General features: G+C 39.1%; 1 protein-coding gene across 4 annotated transcripts; it reads right to left on the bottom strand.

The window, feature by feature from the left end:
- Positions 1 to 31: 31 nt before the first annotated feature.
- zeb1a (zinc finger E-box binding homeobox 1a) lies at positions 32 to 19,267 on the bottom strand. Of its 4 annotated transcripts, none has more exons than XM_084119138.1 (10): positions 19,017 to 19,267; positions 12,058 to 12,219; positions 10,869 to 10,916; positions 9,202 to 9,342; positions 8,895 to 9,097; positions 8,658 to 8,763; positions 6,195 to 7,810; positions 4,342 to 4,905; positions 4,071 to 4,245; positions 32 to 3,171 (listed from the first exon to the last, which is right to left on the bottom strand). In XM_084119138.1, exons 1-10 carry the CDS (start codon positions 19,072 to 19,074, stop codon positions 2,570 to 2,572), a joined length of 3,675 nt encoding a protein of 1,224 aa, XP_083975264.1. In that variant the 5' UTR covers positions 19,075 to 19,267; the 3' UTR covers positions 32 to 2,569. The 4 variants fall into 4 exon arrangements, with proteins under 4 accessions (XP_083975264.1, XP_083975265.1, XP_083975266.1 ...); XM_084119139.1 differs by having other exon boundaries at positions 4,071 to 4,242; positions 19,017 to 19,153; XM_084119140.1 differs by lacking the exon at positions 19,017 to 19,267 and adding an exon at positions 17,699 to 17,967.
- Between the last annotated feature and the right edge of the window lie 2,035 nt (positions 19,268 to 21,302).

Here is a 21,302-nt window from a genome sequence, read left to right as displayed (position 1 = left end):
TGAGAATGAATAAGTAATTTAAGAAATGACCTGGTGCTTCACTTCATTTTATTTTATGGGGCATCATAAAAGGAAACAAAGGAAGAAAAATCTTACATGTAGGTTCATCATCACCTCGTGGAATATGTGACATTTACACACACAATGCAAAGTTGGCACAAATGAAAATAAATGTAAATGAAATGGGTTGACTGATTTTGGTTCCAAAATGGCAATTTCAACACCAGTACAACAACATGAATCCATGCTCTTCATCACAGGTTTAAGGGTCATTTACTATTAATTACCGTGAAGCTGTTGGAAAAGGTTCAGGGTTTAATAAAAAAACAAAACAATGGGTGCAAATGTCTGCCTGATTGACTTTCTGTGGTAGTATTAAAAAATAACTTGAAGTTATAAAACTAATACTGTTCAGTTTGGATTTATATACTGTATATCAGGGTTTAACCTCCTTCGTGGCACTGAAATTCAATCTAAAATACATTGTGTTAAACTACAACATTGTGTATTACACACGCAATAAATAAAGCAATACAAAAATAAGACGTATATAAAAAGGTTCTACAAATGAAACATTTGTCAGTGACAATAATACTGATGGTATTACACAATATACACATGCATAAACACAAAGAATAAACATTTTGAAATACATTGAAATTAATAATACTGTAAGGTCTGCTCAGACACAATCAACTAAAACATTAATCCTATGCGCCTCTTCCAAAGTGCTGCTTTAATTGTGCACTTCACAGTCATATTACATACGGTCCATATTTGTCGGATGACTTTAGGATGATACATTTTGTGTAGTCTATAGATCCATGAACCTTGGAAATCTTAACAGAGAGAACACCTAGATGAAGAATATGGATTTCCTTATCAATACAATCCTATGGCGAGGAGAGAGAACAACTTTTTTAGGAGCGCAAGGTGAAAAGTTGTAACAGCTTGAAAGTGCGCCATTTTGATTATCACAGGTAGATGGCAGTGTTACAAACTTTAATATTTTTGTACATTTCTCAAATCTGTTGGGTTTTTGATCAATGTTGACATATATTGTTTATCTTTTATATTCTTGGCCAGCTGACTAAAGTCTAGATTGTCCAGTGTGACTGTGGAGCACTATTTTAACATTTGTGAATGGCACTTACAGCTTGGCGGTCTTGCATAAGGCTGTGGGTGTGCAGTTCCTTAGAGCATCACCAATGAACACAGACTGACACGCTACAACATAAAGCCACACAAAGATAAACAAAATAACAGGTGAAACTGCCTTCGAGGTTGAAATGACAAACCCTTTTTTTCTGACTGACGGTTTTTGTTTTCATATGGTGTCATGATTGTGAAAAGTATCTATACATTTTTTTTTTTTTTTTTTTAAGTTACCGACAAACTTTTTGGAGTGCTTATTACAAAACATTTTTTCTCAATAGAATAACAATCTAATTTGAATTATTGATCAGTTGAGTAGTTCATTACAAGTGAACAGTTCAAATTATATCAACAAAGTGATTCAATTGTTAAATGACAAGAAGCATTCCTATGAATATTTCCATAATTAATTATTCGTATGATATTGAATCATTAATTCTTAATAACGAAGTGCAATCTAATTTCCTTCATAAGGCAGACAAACAATCACATGGGAAAACGAGGCAATGCTAACAACAGATTGCCTGTTTAACAAGACAAAAATACTGAATGGTATTTTAAACTTGAGGCATTAAGTATCTGGTAAGTCTCACAAAGAAATGCCCAGGTCATATTTCACACCAAAACAAAAATCAAGAGTTGAAAAAAATAATTATATTTTGTATGAAGAAAATATTCATGACAATTAAGCATGAAAACCATCCTGTCTGAACAGTTTTTCTTTTTTGTTTATTCATCAAAAAATCATCATGAATTAAAATGTATGGCATAAATTAAAAAAAAGTCTATACTTACAATTGTTCTTTACAAACGATGTAGACTTTTAAAAAAGGAGTGTGTTAAATTGTCTTCAAGATAATGCCTGTGATGGTCCTAAAAATAGGCTTAATTTTCTTTATGCAAAATATGATTTCCTCATTTTTTTCTTTTGATTTTTGGAGTGAAATATGACCCTTTTGTGAGAATCACCCCTGTAAGTAAACCAGTTATACCTGCAGTGCAGAATTTAGTTTTGTTTCTGAAAACTTTAAAATACTGATTTTCGTAAACTTCATTGGCAAATATAAAGGTATAGAAATCTGACTGTACAGAGCAACAAAAACACATGAACACTGAAAATTTGACATACCGAGGTCGGTTCAGTAACGGAACAAAGCGAAACAACTGAAAAGTCCTATGAAGTCTAGTTGAGTTGGAGTTTTTGCTTCTCCTTTTTTTCCTTGTTATACTCAAATACTTTTTTTTTCTTTTTTTTTAACAAGGAAATGTTGTTTTGTAAATCAGGCACACCCGGGTTTTATACACAGTAAAGAGCTGAAACGGTTTCCATAGCAACCGACGATTAGTTTGATGAAGAGCTCATCATCTCTTTCATTAGTCCCACATGAGTGACAGAAAGAGGAGCGTTCGTTCTTCAGTCCTCGACTGCCATCTCTGTGTTTCCTTCATTATGAGTGAGAACTGTGTCCTCTGCACTGCCTGAAACCTCCCTCGATTCCTCCGTCTCCATAGCATCCTCAGTTTCCACGGTTTCCCCGACTTCCTCCTCCAGAGTGTCAGTGTCTCCAATCTCCACCTCCATAACCATTCCTCCTTCCTCTGTCTCTTGCTCGTCGTGTCCTCTGTCCTGCTCTTCCTCTTCCCCGCTCTCCTCCTCATCCTCGTATTCCTCTCCTACTCGCACCACTCTGATATCGCTCATGTCCAGAGCGGATAAATCCTCTTCTTCCTCCTCCTCCTCCTCCTCGTCCTCTGCGTCGCTCTCTCTCTCGTCTGAGTCGAGGTGAGAGGGAGGAGTGGAGGTGCTGATCTGTTCTGGCAGTTCATGAGTGTCCCTCTTGCAGTAAGAGTATCGGTGGTTCATGTGCTGAGAATAAGAGCCCGAGTGAGAGAAGCGTTTGCCACACTTGTCACACTGGTAGGGCTTCTCTCCGGAGTGTAGTCGCGTGTGCTCGATCAGGTGGTGCTTGTGTTTGAACGCCTTATTACAGATGGCGCACTCGTGAGGTCGCTTACCTGGGAATGATAATGCAATACGGTAAGTTTACCATAAAGGGAGAACAGATTAACAGGTACAGTGGCTGCAAAATGTAGGAATGTCACTGTATTAGATCATGGTGTTTTTATATATATATATATATATATATATATATATATCCCACACTGCCCAGCCAAAAAAAAAGTTGCTGTTTGGATTTAAATAAGCAAATGATCAATGATTGGATAATTTATTGCAGTGATTATTATGTTTCTAACATGTTATACGTTTGGCAACAGTTCTTCTAGCCCTAATTGATAGTGTGTAGCTTTAATTTCTTAAACAACCATGTAGAAAGACGTATCATGGCCATATTCCAGGATGACAATGTCAAGATTCATCAGGCTCAAATTGTGAAGGAAAGTTTGGGAGGAGCATGAAGAATCATTTTTACACATGAATTGGCACCTCTGAGTCCAGACCTTAAATTCATTGAAAGTCTTTGGGATGTGCTGGAGGAGACTTTACATAGTGTCTGACTCTAGCATTGCCAATACAAGATCTTGACCAAAAGAGGTGCATCAATTTTTGGTCAAGATCTTGTATTGACAAGGCAAGAGTCAAACACTCTGTAAAGTCTGCAAATGTCTGATACCAACTATTGGAGGATACATCAGTGCATCAATAGTAGTTTTACTTGTATACATTTTGCAGACAATTGCATCCAAAGTGACTTATAGAGCAATAAATGTTTATATTTATTATTATTAGTAGTAATATTTTTTTATATCATTGCTTTTCTTGTAAATCAAACCCAAGACCTTGGAGTTCCAAGAGGTTGTCAGCAGTTGATCTACAGGTATATTTTGTTTTCTAATACTATATTAATACCTTTTCAAGTGTCCAAGTGCTGTAAATCATGTGTGGCTTTACGTACCCGTGTGTTCATACTTGTGTCGCAGCAGTGAGCTGCTCTTCTGAAAGATTTTGTCACACAGATCACAGGCGTACAAGCCCCCGGCAGTCTTCCTCCTCTTCTTCATGAGAGGTGAATCTTCATCGTTCTGGTCCTCTACCCCTGACACGCAGTCAGAAGCGATGTCCGGGACCTGCTGAGGGAGAGAAACACAGAGCGAATGAGTCTGGAATGATGGTCTGAAGAAAGGTACGAGCAGACCTTAATGTTTGTGTGTATTTGTTGTGCTTACCGGACAGTTGTTGAGTATCACCGTCCCCTTCGTGTCTGTCGAGACACTATCAGGGGTCTTGATGCTGGAGTTGGTGGTGTAGGTGTAGGTGAGCTGAGGAATCAGGATGGTTCGTTTGTTACCGGATATTGCAGTGCCGATGCACGGGACACCACCTGGCTCTGCTATGGCAACCAATGTTGGCAATGACGCTGTCATGATGTTTAATTGACCTGTGGTGCCCTGTGTCACATAGATGGTGTTTCCTGGCAACGGTTGCTTCTTGAGGCAGGTGAGGTTGAGCGGCTCCTTTTGAGTGGAGACCGGCAGCTTAGTGGTGGTGCTGGGTTGAGTTGGGCTGGACTTGGGGAGTGAGAGGTCCAGCGGTTCAGACTGCAGATCCTCCTCTACGTCTTCTGTCTTTACAATGACGAGATCATCGGTGGAGAGACTGGCTGGAGGGGAGGCGGGTGAAGCGGCACTTTCATTTTGGGTGTCCTCTGAGGAGTCATCAACGGGTTGAGTGGGAGTGCAGGTGGCTTGAGTTGAGTTTGTTTCTTGAGGCACAGCAGATGGTGTATTTTTCTTGGTCAGACAAGAAAGTAAGACATTATTAACATGTTTTGAAACAACTCATTCATTTTAAAAGGCATCATTAGTGACCACCTTAGAAATAGTTTTTAGGGCTTGACACGCTTATATAATTGCCTTGTGCATTAAGTGAAAGTATTAACATGTCTAATAATAATTGTTATAATTATAATGACCTATAATTAAGAAATGATATTATGCTTTAAATATCTGTAAATATATTATTTGTTATATATACACACTTTTTTAAAGTTTGAGGCAAGATTTTCTAAATGTTTTTCAAAGTAGTATCTTGTGCTCACCAAGGCTGCATTTACTTAATAAAAAATACAGTAATATTGTGAAATTTTCATGTTGATATATACAGTGTATGTATATATGTATATATATGTATACATGTGTGTATATATATATATATTATACATACATACATACATACATACATACAGGGTTTGAAATTAACTTTTTCACTCACCGGCCAATTTGGCTACTAAATTTGTAAGTTACCGGCCATTCAGAACTACTTCTAGCCCAAAAAATAAATAAACCATATTAACTACATCACAGCTTATATATTTTTTATACAATTTGAATTTCATACATTCATTTCTTATTCAAAACCAAAATTCTGTCCTGCCATCTTCTCCCTTCCATTTTCATCCTCATCAGCAAAAATGTATTTTTGGTGAAACATCAAACACCATGCAGAACAAAACAAACCTGTGGTCTCAGGATAAGCCAGGGTCTGCTAAAATTGCAGGATGTTAGAAAATTACTGTTAACCAAATGCTCAAATGTCCTCAGAGCTCTCATCTTCAACTGTTTCAGTAAGGAAGTGCTGTTTTTCACCTCTGTCTTTGAGTGTGAACTGTGTGAACTCTGGTGGTCTGTGGGAAGTATTGTCCCATTATTGTTTTGTTTTTTAATCTTCACTATTGCTTCAGTGCAAATAAATTGCGTGCCGTCGCCGTTATTTGTTGCGTTGATTAAGGTCTTTGCTGAATAAAAGATTTATTTCCAAAAACCTTTTGATATAATTGAATATACATGTGTTCTGTATTTGTAAGTATTTTTAGAGTTTCAAATATTATCACAACTTTTCCGAGCTTTATAGAAAATCATATAAGCTTATTTAATCATGAATCCATGTTAAATAGAAATAAATGACTCATTATTGTATCTATGTTAAACTTTTACTTAATTCCACAATTATTTGTGTTCATAACAGCCCTAATTTGTGAAAGCTCTATTTTACAGTTCAATAAAAAAAAAAGTCAACTTACCTCTTTGTCGTTTTTCGGGTTGTTTGCACCCTGCAGCAATATCCTTTTCGAGCGCATCTTCTGGTACCACTTGCTGACCGCCTCTAGAGGTAACTTGACAGTCTTGGCCACCTGTGCCAGCTGCCTGTCAGTAGGCTCTGGGTTCTGACTGTAGGCCTTCAGAAGAGGGAGGAGGCGTTCTGCTGCTCCACTCTTATCCTTATCCAGCAGAGAGGTGAGAGAGATAGTTGTAGGCGACGCTTTGGCGTCACTGTCTAGCGAGTCTGCGAGCTTCCGTTTACTCTGGGAGCTGTCACAAACCAGACATGTCGCATAGTTATGGAAGTTATCTCCGCAAGCGACGCCACTGTGAACCGTTCCAGAGTGTGAGAATGCATCAGTTGTTGCTGTTGTTTGTTTCCCTTCTTCTTTATTTCCATCTGTCTGCATCTCTTCTTTCTCTCCTTCACTCTGCATATCGGTCTCGATCTTGGACGGGGAGTCTGGTTCGGTTTTGATTTTGATTTCTGGTGGTGCAGTCAGGTTTTGTGGTTCACAGTTATCCTCCAGCAAACTGGTATTTTCAGTTGTCTCTTTTCTTTCTGCTGCTGGTGTGTTTGTAGTTTTGTCTGGGGTTGATTTCATCTCGGTGCCCTGTGTGTTGGGATTGGCGACAGGCATTTGTCGAACCACAAGGCTCTGCGACCCATCTGCCCTCCTCACTAGCAGTAAAGTTTGCTGGGTGAGCTTAGGTTGTGCCGCCCGAGCTTGGACCAACCTGGCGGCCTGCGCTGGCGTTATCTTGATGATAGATGGTGGTTTGCTTTGGACTGGTTTAATTATGTTTACCTGTGTAGGTTTAGGTGTACCTGATGCTTGGGTTTCGGTCAAGTTGGACTGTACCGAATTAAGCTGGATCACTTTTGGCTGTGCGATGTCAGATGCTGTAGATTTTGGTTGCGCCATACCGGTTTGGGTCACTGTGGGCTGCATTGTGTTCACTTTTACTCCCTTGAGTTGTGGGTCTAGCTGGGGGTTGTAGTTGATGATAATTTTGGTATTTCCGTCTTGTCCCACAACCGGTAGAGAGATGGCGGAGATCACTTGGGGCTGTCCCTGCTGTGGCTGCAACATGACAGCTTGCGTCTGCGCTTGGCCTATGATTTTAGCGTTTGTTCCGTTTGCATTACCACTAGTCAACACCTGCCTGCCCTCCATCGCAGCGTTCAACGCATTCTGTAAGTCACTAAGGTTGATGCTGATTGGCTGGACCAGCCCGACAGTGGGCAGGACCAAGGTTTGGATGACGCCTTGCGGAGTCACGACCCCGTTGGCATTTGTGCCGGCTATTGTAGGTGTTGCTGGCGCAGATTTGGGTTGGTGTTCAACAGGCTCCTGTTTGATCTGTTTTAGGGGGAGCTGCTCTTGCAGAGGCTTGTTGGTAATTTCCACCTTCTCCCTCAAAAGGATTTGTGTGGGGCGAGAAATGGTAAGAGTCGTTTTCACTCCAGGTGCGCGAGGCAGGCCGTTGACCGCTTTGGTCACGCTCGCACACTTCTTACTGCTGATGTGAGAGCTGTAGGACCCCGAGTGAGAGAAACGCTTCCGACAATTAGAGCATTCATATGGCTTCTCACCTGTAGAGAAACAGAGATAAAGAAGCTTATGGATTACAAAAGTATATGTAGTCACTGATATACACTACTGTTCAAAAGTAAGTTTGAACTTTCTGTTCATCAAAGAACTCTGAAAAAGATGTATCATGGTTTCCACAAAGATATTAAGCAGCACAACTTTCTTCAACATTGACGATAATAAAAAAATATTTCTAAAGGACCAAATCAGCATATTAGAATGATTTCTGAAGGATCATGTGACACTGAAGACTGGAGTAATGATGCAGAAAATTCAGCTTTGCATCACAGGAATAAAATGCATTTAAAAAATATATCAAAATGAGAAACAGTTGTTTTAAATTGTAATAATATTTCACAAGATATTTTACTGTAAATTTGATTGAATAATTGACCTGTTTTAATTTGCTTATTTCATCAACCTTCTGAAGGTTATTATGGAAGCCCTCAGAGGAGAAAAAAAACAGTTACACAATTGCAACTTTATCTTACAATGTAACTTTAAATATTTATTTTATACCGATGTGCAAACAAGCTTCCTTTTTTTTTCGTTTCTGAAACATATCAAAAATCTTAAAAGATGTTTCCCTCAGACGTTGAAACTAAAATTAGGCACTTGTCGTTTTTCATAATTGGCGGTAGATTCTCTATTACAATCCTTTACTGTATAATATTTGCTAATACGTTAACCCTTCTCTGGAACAGGGCTTCAAAGTCTAGGGTTAAAACTGGTGTTAATCCTAATGTTGACTTAAAAGTGGGTGGGTTTAATCTGGATTTACAAAGACATTAACTAGGGTTATATCAGAATCATTTCTGTACTTAAGTTGTGCCGTGGCTGGCAACTGACCGCTGTGAATGCGCAGGTGCTCCTTCAGGTGATGTTTGTATTTGAAGGCCTTGGAGCATTCTGTACACTTAAACTTTCTGTTTCCGCCCGACTGAGAAATAGTCCGCTGAGAAAAGAGACAGGAAAACGTTTGTTCCTTCAAAGTAGTTTGAGTCAACATATGACTGTGAACAAGAGCTCTGTGTCATTTCCTCTGCAGAGGTGTGAACATCATGAAGGTGTGAGTGCTGCTTGTACCTGCTCTCGGACGTGTCTGTGTGCGGTCATGTGACGGACGAGCTGCGTGCGGTAGGTGAAGGTGTAGCTACAGAGGGAACAGCAGTAGTTGTCATCGCCCTTTTCATGCCGTAGTTTAATGTGTTCTTTCAGCGACGTATGCCGCTTGTAACCACGGGAACAGTGAGGACAGGTGTGCAGTTGGGAGAATGCATCAGGAGTACCTGACAGAGAGAGAGTCGTAATCAATCTATGCATTCAACTGTAGAGGAAAAGCTGATGGCAACTGAAGGAAAGACAAAAACAAAACAAAAAACTAGTTTGGTACCGTTCTCATCGTGGACCCCTCGTTCTGGCGTTCTCTGATGCTCCTCCTGGGCGTCTGAGTAAATAGGCTCAGTTTCCGTCTGCTTTTCCTCACCGGCCACTTCATTATCAGCACAGTCTTCCTCATCAGTGACACACTCCTCTTTCAAACACACACAGGCAGATTAGATCAACTAAAATGCACACAAATACCGTCTTCTCAGCTTCTGTTTCAGCATCAAATATATTTGCATACACAAAAACAAGGTATCTGAAGGGTTTTTTAAGAGGTGCACAAATAAAATGAACACCATATGTGATTTATGTGCGGGGTAGAGCAACCAAACTATAAAATGACTGTAAAAACAACAATTTAAACAACTCTTATCTTATTCTCCTAATTGTTTAGATTATTATAATGCACATTAGCTTCTTTTAGATCCACTGGCTGAATGAAAATAAATGAAAATTCACTCTCTGACAGTAGGTGGCGCGTATAGGGGTACAGCAGAAAAGCAGAGGATACCCTGGTAACCCCTGTATACAACAGGGATGTACTTTTTAGAAATGCAATGATTTTGCACGATGATAAATGCATGGTATTCACTGAAACCGCAAGCCTGTATAATGCACAACAGTTTTACTTTGAAACATGCACTGCTCACAAATAAATCATAGCCTTTTGAGGTTTAATATTCACATTAAGCCATATCGTGATCCTCATGAAATGTTAACTAAGACCGTTCTAATACCGTTTAATATATTTAAGACCTTTTTTATTGCCTTAAACTTTTAAGGACCCGTGGGACACTGAAAAACAACCTGACTGAGGCCTTAAGTGAAACACACATTGGTTTAAATGGAAACGGTGTGACATACACTGACACAGAATTTGTATGTTGGATGGTAACATAGCAGTTTTTTAATACAACAGTGCATTAATATTTGACCGGGAAATGGGCCAGTAAGGCGTAATAACGACATGAGAGAGAGAAATGAGCTCACACACACCTGATCCAGCCATCCTAGCGCTAACACACTCTCATAGACATGTCAGCTATTTTTCCCTTTACCAAAATAATTTCAAGATCTTTCCATGACAAGAAGGCCCAAGTGCCCAAATAAGCCTTAAGATGGCAACCCGAATATGAAACTATAAACTTGTTTGATATATCCTGATCCCATCACTCCTGTTTCTCCCTGTTGTTTCTGATGTATGTCTTGCTGTCTTTTCTTAGGGCTGTAATACACTTTCTGGCTTTGTAAATGGTAACAGAAAAACTGGGCATCATACACTAAACGACTGAGGATCGCACACTACCAGACTTTCAAGTTGTTCCGAACACAACAAACTCATGCAGAAATGCGCCTTGTTTATAGAAGACGTGTGACAAATGAAAACAATATGTGTTCTAAAATCAGCTCAAAATATCTAACCTGTTTGGTTATCCTCTGATTGGATGGGATCATAGTCTGAAGCTAAAAACTTGAGCCTGTGCCCATCATACACTACACGATTTTGTGTGAAATCTGTCAACTCCACCTGCCCAAAATTTGCAGACTGGCTCAACTAGCGTCAACTCATCCATACTGAAAGTTGGGGCAAAAGTCGTGTAGTGTAATCCAGCCTTTATACTGGTAAAAGCCTATGAAATTAACTGACAAATAAAAGTGTTGCACTAAACTGACCTTTGACCCTTATTTCTTGTATTGAAGCATCTGGCCCCAGGCTGCCATCTGTTGAAAGAAAACAAAAACAAATCTATTACATCAATGTACTATTAAAACAGCAGCTTTCGTTTCTGCTCTGATAGCCGCAAGATCACGGTAAACGCGGTGAGTGTGTGCTAGAAATCAGGAATGGTGAGAGAACATTGTGTTTGGTACGTTTTTCGTCTTCAAACCAAATTTGGGTCTCCAGCGAACAAAGTTTAAATCCTTTTGAGTCTGGCTAGCGCGCTTCCCATAATGTTTACTCATTAGATCAGTAGGCGGCCTTTTGTGGTTGTGTTTGAACGCGTTCGACCACATGAGCGTTTACACTACGAAAACAATCCGGTTCAATGTGTTTTCGACGACCTCTGGAAGTGGTCAAAACTGAACAAGCTCAAAATGTTTTAGACCCCGTTTACACCTGTATAGACCTGTGTACACCAAACAGGGCCTAGATTATGTACCAGTTAAGGCTGTGACACACAAAGTCGACGTCAAAGAACTAGCGGTGACAAAAGCTAACCATGTTGTTACCTCGCGTTGGCTGCGTCTCGGCCAAAAAGCTGCGCTTGAACACACCAAAAGGACTACAGGCGACTGTCAACTAGCATGTGCGTTCTGTGCCTGCGTGTAGGGAAATAATTGTCTTTATCAGCAGGTATCAATAGTCGATATTAATCATTCAAAAAGGGAAACTGAAGCTAAGACTGCGGATATACAAAGCAGCACTTGCTTATCATTTTGAAAATCAATCATGCTGATCACTTTCTTCATTCTAGATTCTGGAATGCTTACGTAAGATACTTAAAATTAGAACAGCCTTCTGTGTGTGCCGCTCGCTAAACTGAACAGCCAATCAGAGTGATCTCTCTCACCGATGGCCCCGATACCAATTCAACATGCTGAACTGAGGGAACTCCCGCCGATGTGAGAAACACACCGCAAAAACTAGCCCTTCAGACACTCACCGATGGCAGATCGTCGACCTTGCTGTGGTAAGATGTTATCTCTCAAACATCAATCATCCTTATTCTTGCAACTTTGTCTATTACATAAATCCTTAAAATGTTTAGGTTACAATTGCATCTGTTTCTGAAAACTTGATGTTTTGGTTTGTAACCAAAATAAATGCATTAAGTTTCTAATCTCTTGTTTGTTTACTCACCATCCTGTGTGCGTGTGTCAGAGAGCTGCCGTGCTGCTTTGAGCTGGAATACTGAGGACTTTTGGCCAGGATCGTCAGCAATACTGTCCTCCTCCACAATGTGCAGTTTGTCTTCATCATCTGAATCTGAGGTCGCCTCCGGCACACTGCTAAAACTCCTCACTACATAATACAGAGAGAGAATGGCCTTTTCATTTAAGGATCACAGATGTTCCCAAAGGCAAATTAACAGTGATATTCTTACTCTCCTTTATCCATTGGCCATGTCTGTTAAAACACGCGCGCATGTGTTTGCAAACAGGACACTTCAAGTGGTGATGTCTCTGTAATCAGTAACAGCTGTGATTTTTTTTTATTTATTTTTTTATTATTATTATTACTGTAAACCTAAAATGTAAAATTATTGTGAAAATAGAGGGTTTACACGATCAAACAAGCACACACACACATCCCTGATGAACAAATATATGAGCATGCATACAATAAAGGTAGAATTTGTGCCCTAAAGACAGGAAGTGAGATTCGTCTATTTTTAGATCAGTTTCCTGCAGCCCAGAAAAGCTTTTTACCTGCTGTGTGACATCATCAGAGACACGTTGAAGAAAGGAAAGACGAGCAGTGTTTAAAAGTGTTTTTAATAGCATGTTAGCGCAGATGCAGTGATTTTGACACAGAGCCCATTCCTTTCTCTAAATCCTAGAGCTCTAGTTTTCAAATTGTGCACAAGCTGCATATGAGGTACTGGAAAACTCATCTCTAACGTGTGTGTGTGACACAAAGAATATTTCCAGATGTGCATGTCAAATCTGTGTTTTTAAATACACACAGATTTAAGCATGCTTGGTTTCTATGGAGCTCATCCAGTTTGTTCTACTGGCAGAATTTGAGGATGTCAACAGGAAGTGATGTAAAAGTGATCTGATTGTGCAAAAAAACAGTTCCCGTTTAAGGTTTCTGTTCTCTGAAATGATCTGTGCGAGGTCATTTCACATACCTGTGCATGCAAGAAATGGAAATTATGATTTTTTTTGCCATACAGACAGAAAATTCATTCAAAAACCTTCTCTGTTCTACAGCTGATTCAGATCACTGCTGAATGTCTGTGCCATCCCGTGGACAGCTGAAACCACAGTCACTAGAGCAGGTGTGTAGTAATCAGAGATGATTTGGCCCTGATAAAAATACATTTGAAATTGCAAAAATTCATTTCATTCATTGTTCCAGCCACAATGAGGAGCATGCGATCGTCTCTGAATCAGAATGGTGGATCTCATCATAATATATATATATATATATTTTTTTTTTAAACAAGACGATTGATTGTTTCCTAGACTCAAGCTATACTAAAGTTCTCTGTGGCAATAAGAGACACTCATAATGACAAAACTGATTGATATGAATCACACCGTAAATTTCTGTCCGTTCTTTACACAAAGCTATAGACCTTAGTCAGGATAGCGCCATATTTAATTTTTGACTGCAATGAAAACGAGGCTGTGAGGGATATAATTGCAGTGCGTGGATTGTACTTTTAACAACATACCGATTGTTCAGCTGACTAAGCAACTTTCAGAAAAAAAACCCCCTCAAAGTTGTGAAAATGATGTGATCCAAAACCTTTATACAGGGCGTGCCATTGTGTAAAGACTAAGTCTATCCCTCACAGCCTTGTTTTCATCCGCATAAAATTCAATATGGCATTGGCATCTAACCTGACCATGTTCTATTGTATCAGTAGACTTTTAATGTAGCAAGAGAGTTAATTGTATGGAAACAAGCAGCATGAACATTCTTCAGAATATCTGTTTTTGTGTTCTACAGAATCAAGTCATACAGGTTTGGAACGACATGAGGGTGAGTAAATTATGTTTTTGTTTTTTGGGTGCACATTTAAGGACATGCGCACTTGTGCTGCCTTCATGGGTGTGTTTATTGTGCACCATCTGAGTGACAGGCCGTGTTGGCAGGTAGAACCGTTTCCAGTGTGACTTCATAATCAACACAATCAGGTCACCATGGCAAGCTCCATTTTATGTGACACTTCCTGGGATGTGTTGATTTGGCTTGTTATAGAGTGCACCTGCCACCATATGTGCACACACACACACACACACACACACACACACACACAACCACAGACGCTCTGACTTCACATAAGAGAGTACCATTCAGGATCACCCTGATATTCTAAAAACAAATTAACCAATAAGTGCATTAACTGTATAAGCACATTAAATTTTACATTTCTGTTTGTGTGTATATGTTAAAAGGGGATGAATTTAAAGACTGCCGATAAACATTAAAAAATATCTAATGTCAGCAATAAACTTAAATGTATTATGTGTGTGACTGTGGATATAGGAAGAAATTAAATTTTTTAGCAAAGATCCATTAAATTGATCAAACGTATCACTAAAGACATTTAATGTTACTAAAGATATCTATTTCAAATAAATGCAGTTCATTTGAACTTTCTATTTAAAGAATCCTGAAAAAAATATGAAAAGAATCTTTTCTGTAGTATAATAAAACTGTAATAACACTACAATACAACAAAAATACTTTTGAATGATAGTCTATTTCTGATATAATATATATTAGATCTACTGTAAGTATTTTGATCTATGTATGAAGAGTTCAGATGCAAAAGCCTCTAAGTGCCATCTGAAATTTTCTTCTAGAATGATCATTTTTATCAAGCTTGTATATTTAAGTTCAGTAATTTCACTTAAATGACAATTAATAGGTAATTTTCATTGCCATTTAAGTGAATTTACTGAACTTAAATATACAAGCTTGATAAAAATGATCATTCTAGAAGAAAAATTCAGATGGCACTTAGAGGCTTTTGCATCTGAACTCTTCGTATGTGTTTCTATATAGTTGCACAAGTTTACAATACCCTCTTTTGTCTTGTAAGTTTATAAACTCCTTTAACACAAACATACAAAATATAACTTTTTTTAAAATATAGTGCTGGTCTTCAGAAACTATGTAACAAATGCACCTATCTATCACAAAAAAAGTCATAAAGGAAGTTACACAACAAAAGATAACAGAATGATTTCTGTAATTTCCGTTAATATTTTGATAAACATCATGTGGTTCATGCAAACTTATGAACTCAACTGTATAAATGCATTTGTGTGTGTGTGTGTGTGTGTGTGTGTGTATATATATATATATATATACACACACACACTGGGTTCTCCCAAGGTTTTTTTTTTCTCCATTAGGTCACCTGATGGAGTTTTAGGACACCATTAGGCCGCTTGATGGAGTTTTTTCGGTTCCTTGCCACTGTTGCCTTTGGGTTGCTCAGTTGGGGATATTTTGGGGATATTTAATTTTATTCTATCAATCAATAAATTCCACTAGAAACAAACTTTGTTGTATTATTTTATTTTAATACTGTGAAGCTGCTTTGATACAATCTGTATTGTGAAAAGCGCTATACAAATATACTTGATTTGATTTGATTTGATATATATAGAGAGAGAGAGAGAGAGAGAGAGAGAGAGGCATGTAATGCATTAAGTGTGTGTGTGTGTGTCTCGGCACATAATCTATTTAGGATCACTTGGGAGCAGTGGTGGTCACCTGAGGTTTGTTTCTCCCAGGTCTTTAGGTTAATAAGAGCCCTCATGTACACACACTGTATGAGCCACGTGAGACCAATTAAAAACTTTTCTTTTTCACATCCATGTAAACTTAATCACCGACATATATTATCTGCTTCTTTTGATCACACAAACACAAGTCCCTCCCAACCCTCCCCCACCCTAAAAAAAGAAAGAGAGAAGACCCCCCCCCCTTCACCCTGAGAAACTTTCCCCCTGCCGTACAAAGAGGCGGCAAACCACTGGGAGAGATTAGCATGCAAAAAGAGATGCCCAGCAGTCACAAGCCCCCCCACAAACACGGAGTGAAATGTGAAAAGCTCTTTAATGCCCTCACATATCCCTTTTCCATCAGCAGGGAAGTGTGAGAAGAGCTCAGTGCTACAGGTGTTCTTATTGTCTTTGCTTGTTCCATGCATATACCTTTACAACACACATTGAGACACGCATTACAATGTACTTCATTGTTATAAATGTCATTGGCATCATTTGAAAGGTAATTTTCTAATCTATCTAGAGAAAGAGAGAGAGGGGGAGAGTAATACCTGATATTATATCAATATTAGTACAGTTTATAATACCTGGCAAGAAAATGTGAAGATACTAGCATGCATATATATATATATATATATATATATATATATATATATATATATATATATATACATACACACACACACACACACACACACATATATATATATATATATCCCTTAAGATTATGAAACAGGCAGCTGAATTCTTAAAAACAACAATCCAGAAAGAAAAGCTAAATGATAACATGTGTGGCCTCATAGGTCAGGGGTCGACTGAAAGGGTCAGGAGGAATGAGGAATGGAAAAAACATGCCCTCTCTCAAAGCATAACCTTCATTTCATGTTTTCTGAAATACTACCTTGGGTTACTAAAAAAAATTCTCAAAGCAACTACTATTTGGCTGTCATTTTCTGTCTTTCTGCATCTCACTTCGAATGTAAGTGATATGTAAAATGCCCACTTCTAATATTATGTGCTCCCTAATAACTTAAACTCACATGACACATTCTCCATGGCTGATATCCTACACAAACACACACACACACACACACACACACACACACACACGACAGCTGATTCTACAGAGACATCTCTCCAGAAACAAACATGAGGCTGAGTAACTGGACCAATGAAATACAGCGTGTGACCTCATTTCCGTGCAGTAACGCCCTTAAGATCGTACGGCCCCGTGAACATGTCAAGCGCGAGAACCATGAAGAATGAAAATAAAAGTCACAGCAGCTTCACTCCTCCTAGTGCTTACGTCACACCACCCGTTCGTCTCACAATACATCCGTCCGCGCCACAAAAAACATATTCGCTGTGTATTCTTGTAAAATTTTATAATCTGTCATATCGCACAAAACAACCGAAACAAATCTCAACATGTTTGATAGGGATAAAACTGTAAATTCGCTCTATAACGACGGACACAGTGAATCAGCGCCTCTCTGGACCTGAATAGACTACCTATGTTTCCTTTACAAAGAAACGTGAGCTGCAAATTGTCACTGTCGTCATACAGCTTAAATCGCGTTTAAATATTATATTAAAATTGTACAATTACAAAAAAAATGCCAATGAAAGCACCTATGTAGGTGTTTCGTCACCTATCCTACCTGGCTCGTCTCCGACATGCGAGAGCAGCCGCCCCGCCCTCACTGCAGCAAATAACGGTCCACACCGCCATTACAGAAATACCTTACGGGAAAAACGACCTGTTTGACTTCTGATCAGTAATACGACGGACAGCACCTCTAATAACCACCTTATGCACTAAGTCCTCCTTTCCCAACCACTCTACAGCCGCTGAAACTAAACTCCGGCGCGGAAATAAAAATATAAACAAAACAATCTGTTTTCTAGCAACGAGCATACAGCGAAATATCACTCTATAGTGGATGAAAGCTAAATAAAAGAGGTCATCGGTCTAAGCTCGACATAAGCACGTCTGCCATCAAACACCATAACGTTATTCTCTCTACCTGCACAAGTTGCCATTTGCCGTGGAGTGTGCTGGGCGCCTCTCTCGCGCTTCTGTCGGGCAGATCGCGTTTCACACACCGATTCCCTTCCTGCGTCTGTGCAATCACTGCTCTGGACACGCGAGGAGTGCGATGAACGGTAAAAGATGACATTGGCTCGCTCCGTTGTCTTCTCACCGTTCAGGTAAACACGTTGACGGCTCCTGGGCGTGTTACGTCGCGAGCGGATCCGCGCTCCTTGTCACACGCACGCACAGGAAAAGGTGCTCATAACGGCACTGCACGGCGGACTATATTACCGGATTACCGAAAAGGTTATTTAAAGAGAAAGTGACGTCGAACCAGAAGTCAACATTCATTCTGTGCAATATTGGACGTGGATGTTTAGATAATAATGAAGAGGGTGAATGCAATATCCTATGTACTTTTAAAGTTAATTTAATAAATCTTATGTTAGATCTTATTGATATAGGCATTTTTCTCCAGACTTTTTTGCACGTAGATGTATGGCATAAGCTATATATTTAATGAGAAGGAAAAACTTTTAATAATATGGCAGATTGTTATTAGCTATTAATTAAATAAAAATATTCTCTTGTAAAATCTAGAAAAAAACATCTAACGTTAACTAAAGACGGCTCGCAAACCATGGCTTTTAAGATTCAGGACTGGACGCTCTTAAAGAGACAGTTCACTCAATATGAATATTCGCTCATTATTTCTAACATTCGTGTAACAAAAAAAAAAAGAGAGACGCTAGGATGAATGTTATGGACTGACAGGCTTGGTCACCAGTCACCATTCACTTACCTATTTTACAATAAAAGTGGATGGTTACTGAGGCTGTCATTCTGCTGAACAGGTCCTAAACATACAGGTTTGAAACATGTTAAATGATTTTGGCGTGAACTGTCCCTTTAAATATTTTATTAAATTTGTGAGTACCGACAACTGTCAAGAAGCCCTCTAGGGATCAGTCATTTGAATGCCATAAAAGTTTCTGCTTTATAAGCAGCAAATACTCTAGTACAGCACTATTTGATTTAATCTACGCCACAAGTTTCTGATCAGGACAAACGCTAAAATACTTAATTGTGTTTAATGCGGTGTAATGCACACGCAGCTAGTGCACGAGACGTGCGTCCTTCCGTATAACGGTCCGGGCAGACTCAGGTATAACGGTGCCCAGTCCACTCCCATACTGCACAACTTCACAAGTCGTCATTAAACTAGTCTAAAGATGGAAAAACAAATTTAAAACAACTTTTCTGCCTTTCGTTCTAGTGCGTGTGATCTGATCTCAGCCTGTGGGACTCACCGTTGTTGCGTTGTGGTTGTGTCTGTTTTCTGCGCTGGCACCTGGGGCCATCCGCCATGATTTTTGCGCTGTGTCTAAACAGTGCCTCGCGGATTGAGCCCCTCTCCCCCCTCTATTACCCCCTCCCCATACCAGGCCCCTCTCCGCACCTGGTTTACGACATTCTGCTTTACGACATAACCTTTTTATGCAGCGAGAACACCTCTCCCCTGACACCCCACCCTCTGTGGGCAGCTATCCATTGCTTTCACATACGGGGAAACATGTAATAAGCGTTTATTACATTAAGGAGGAACGAGGGAAAGAGTTTAGAGCAACATATGGGGACATTTCAGGGAAAAAAGGGTTGTTATAATATCGGGAGCGCCCCCGACAGGCTGGGAAGTCTGATGACGTAGTTTAACCCTTTAAAAAGAGGTTAATATCAGCGTCAGTGCACCGCAAACATAATGAAAGTTGTGAACACGTGCGACACGACTGATGCAAAAAGTTTCAGTTGTTTTCTTTGTATTACTCTAGTTTTCTATTTCATTTCAGTTCACTGAATAGATAATTGAGGTTGGTTGGATCAGGGTTATTTTTTGTTCAAAATCATACTTTTTAATGAATGCCATATACAAGAATGACAGAATGAGAAACATTCAATTCAAAAATAAAAATATATATAATAAAGCCGTGCCAGAGTACATACATTAATATAAAACAGAATATATACAAGTGGAAAGGGTTGCCATGTATAACTAACTTACAAGGTTATAAGCTCTAATCGCATTTTAAATTAAAAAAGTAATTTTTAAAAATGAGAAAATTTTGGTTTGTAGCTAAACCATTTCATTTCATAATGATGATTAATATATATCAGACACATGTGTGGTAGAATAAAATAATAAATGTTTTCATCTTCTCTGTTGGGCACCAACCTCTTTAAACGATAATCTTTTAACACCTAACCCACAATAAAGCTTTAGTCATGAATTTAAAGGGGGGGGAATACTGTTCACTAAAAGCCTAGTTTAATCGGAAAGTGCACTCTGCTGTCCTCTGCTGGAGGAAATAATCCAGTGCCTCTGTCACCACTTTCAACAGACAGGTAACCACTTTTTGTGTATACAGTCGTTGTCAGTACAATTATTATTATTTATTATTATTTTTTTTAGTAGACTATCCCTTATCTACTGCCTTGCTTTACTTTGAGTTTACTGTCTTATTTTATTTTATTTTACTTTTTGTGCTTGATACTGTATCCCCTGTGCTTTCTGTTCAATAATAAAAAAATAAAAAAAGTCGTTGTCAGTATTGTCAGCCCCAAGGTTGGATTTGATTGGGCTCTAACTATCAACAGGAGACACTTCCCAAAACATCCAGATAACATGTTCTTTCTCTCAATGAGAGGACACTTTAATATAGAACAGTAAAGTAAATGCTTTAACGAAGAAATGGTCATGTAAACTATTGGTTCCAATGACACTTGTGATCTATAGTTGTCATGGTGAGCTAGAAGAACAGATATATGTTTAACACATGTTGAAGACCTTTCTGAAAACAAAACTAGTCCATATTTCATTTTTGGAAGCTGGGCTATATAAGCACGCACTGTTACTGCATTCCTAGAATGGGCCAGACCCTTCAGTCACCTCTCAGATATCAAATACAGACATTAATCACTCTGGTAAATTCTATACAGCATATCAACAACCTAGCAACCACCCGAGTACCCTAGCAACCACATAGCAAAACCCTAGCAACCACCCAAAATACCTTAGCAACCGCATAACATCACCTTAGCAACCATCAGAATACCTAAGCAATCACATAGCAACACCTTAGCAACCACCCAGAGTACCCTAGCAACCACATAGCAACACCCTAGCAACCACCCATAATACCTTAGCAACCGCATAGCATCACCCTAGCAATCACCAAGAATACCTTAGCAACTGAATAGCAACACCCAAGCAACCACCGTAAGTACCCCAGCAACCTCATAGCAACCACCCTAAGTACCATAACAACTGCAAAGCAACACCCTAGCAAACACCCGAGTACCAAAGCAACCGCATAGCAACACCTTGGCAACCACCCAGAATACACTGAATTGCAATTCTGACACACAAAAAAATGTAGTAACAACTTTTGGATTTGAAATAAAAATAATGATTAAATGTTGTATTTGTGGTATACAGCGGACCAGTTTTGCACTGCAAACGCAAAGCACATGAGTGTGTATCCTGCATTGGGGGCGATTCCCCCAAATGGTTCATCAATGGTTCATCGCCCCCCCTGCGG

The sequence above is a fragment of the Abramis brama genome, assembly GCF_963993115.1.
Source record: "Abramis brama genome assembly, chromosome: 7".
Classification (NCBI taxonomy): domain Eukaryota; kingdom Metazoa; phylum Chordata; class Actinopteri; order Cypriniformes; family Leuciscidae; genus Abramis; species Abramis brama.
Note: the sequence above shows the minus strand (reverse complement) of the source record. Positions and strands in the feature narration are given on the sequence as shown.

Excerpts from the sequence above, each read along its gene's own strand:
- zeb1a (XM_084119138.1), bottom strand. The coding sequence starts at position 19,074 with ATGGCGGATGGCCCCAGGTGCCAGCGCAGAAAACAGACACAACCACAA. Across the intron at positions 10,917-12,057 it reads TGACACACGCACACAGGATG|ATGGCAGCCTGGGGCCAGAT; the intron begins GTGAGTAAACAA and ends TTCTTTCAACAG. Across the intron at positions 7,811-8,657 it reads GCACCTGCGCATTCACAGCG|GTGAGAAGCCATATGAATGC; the intron begins GTCAGTTGCCAG and ends GTTTCTCTACAG.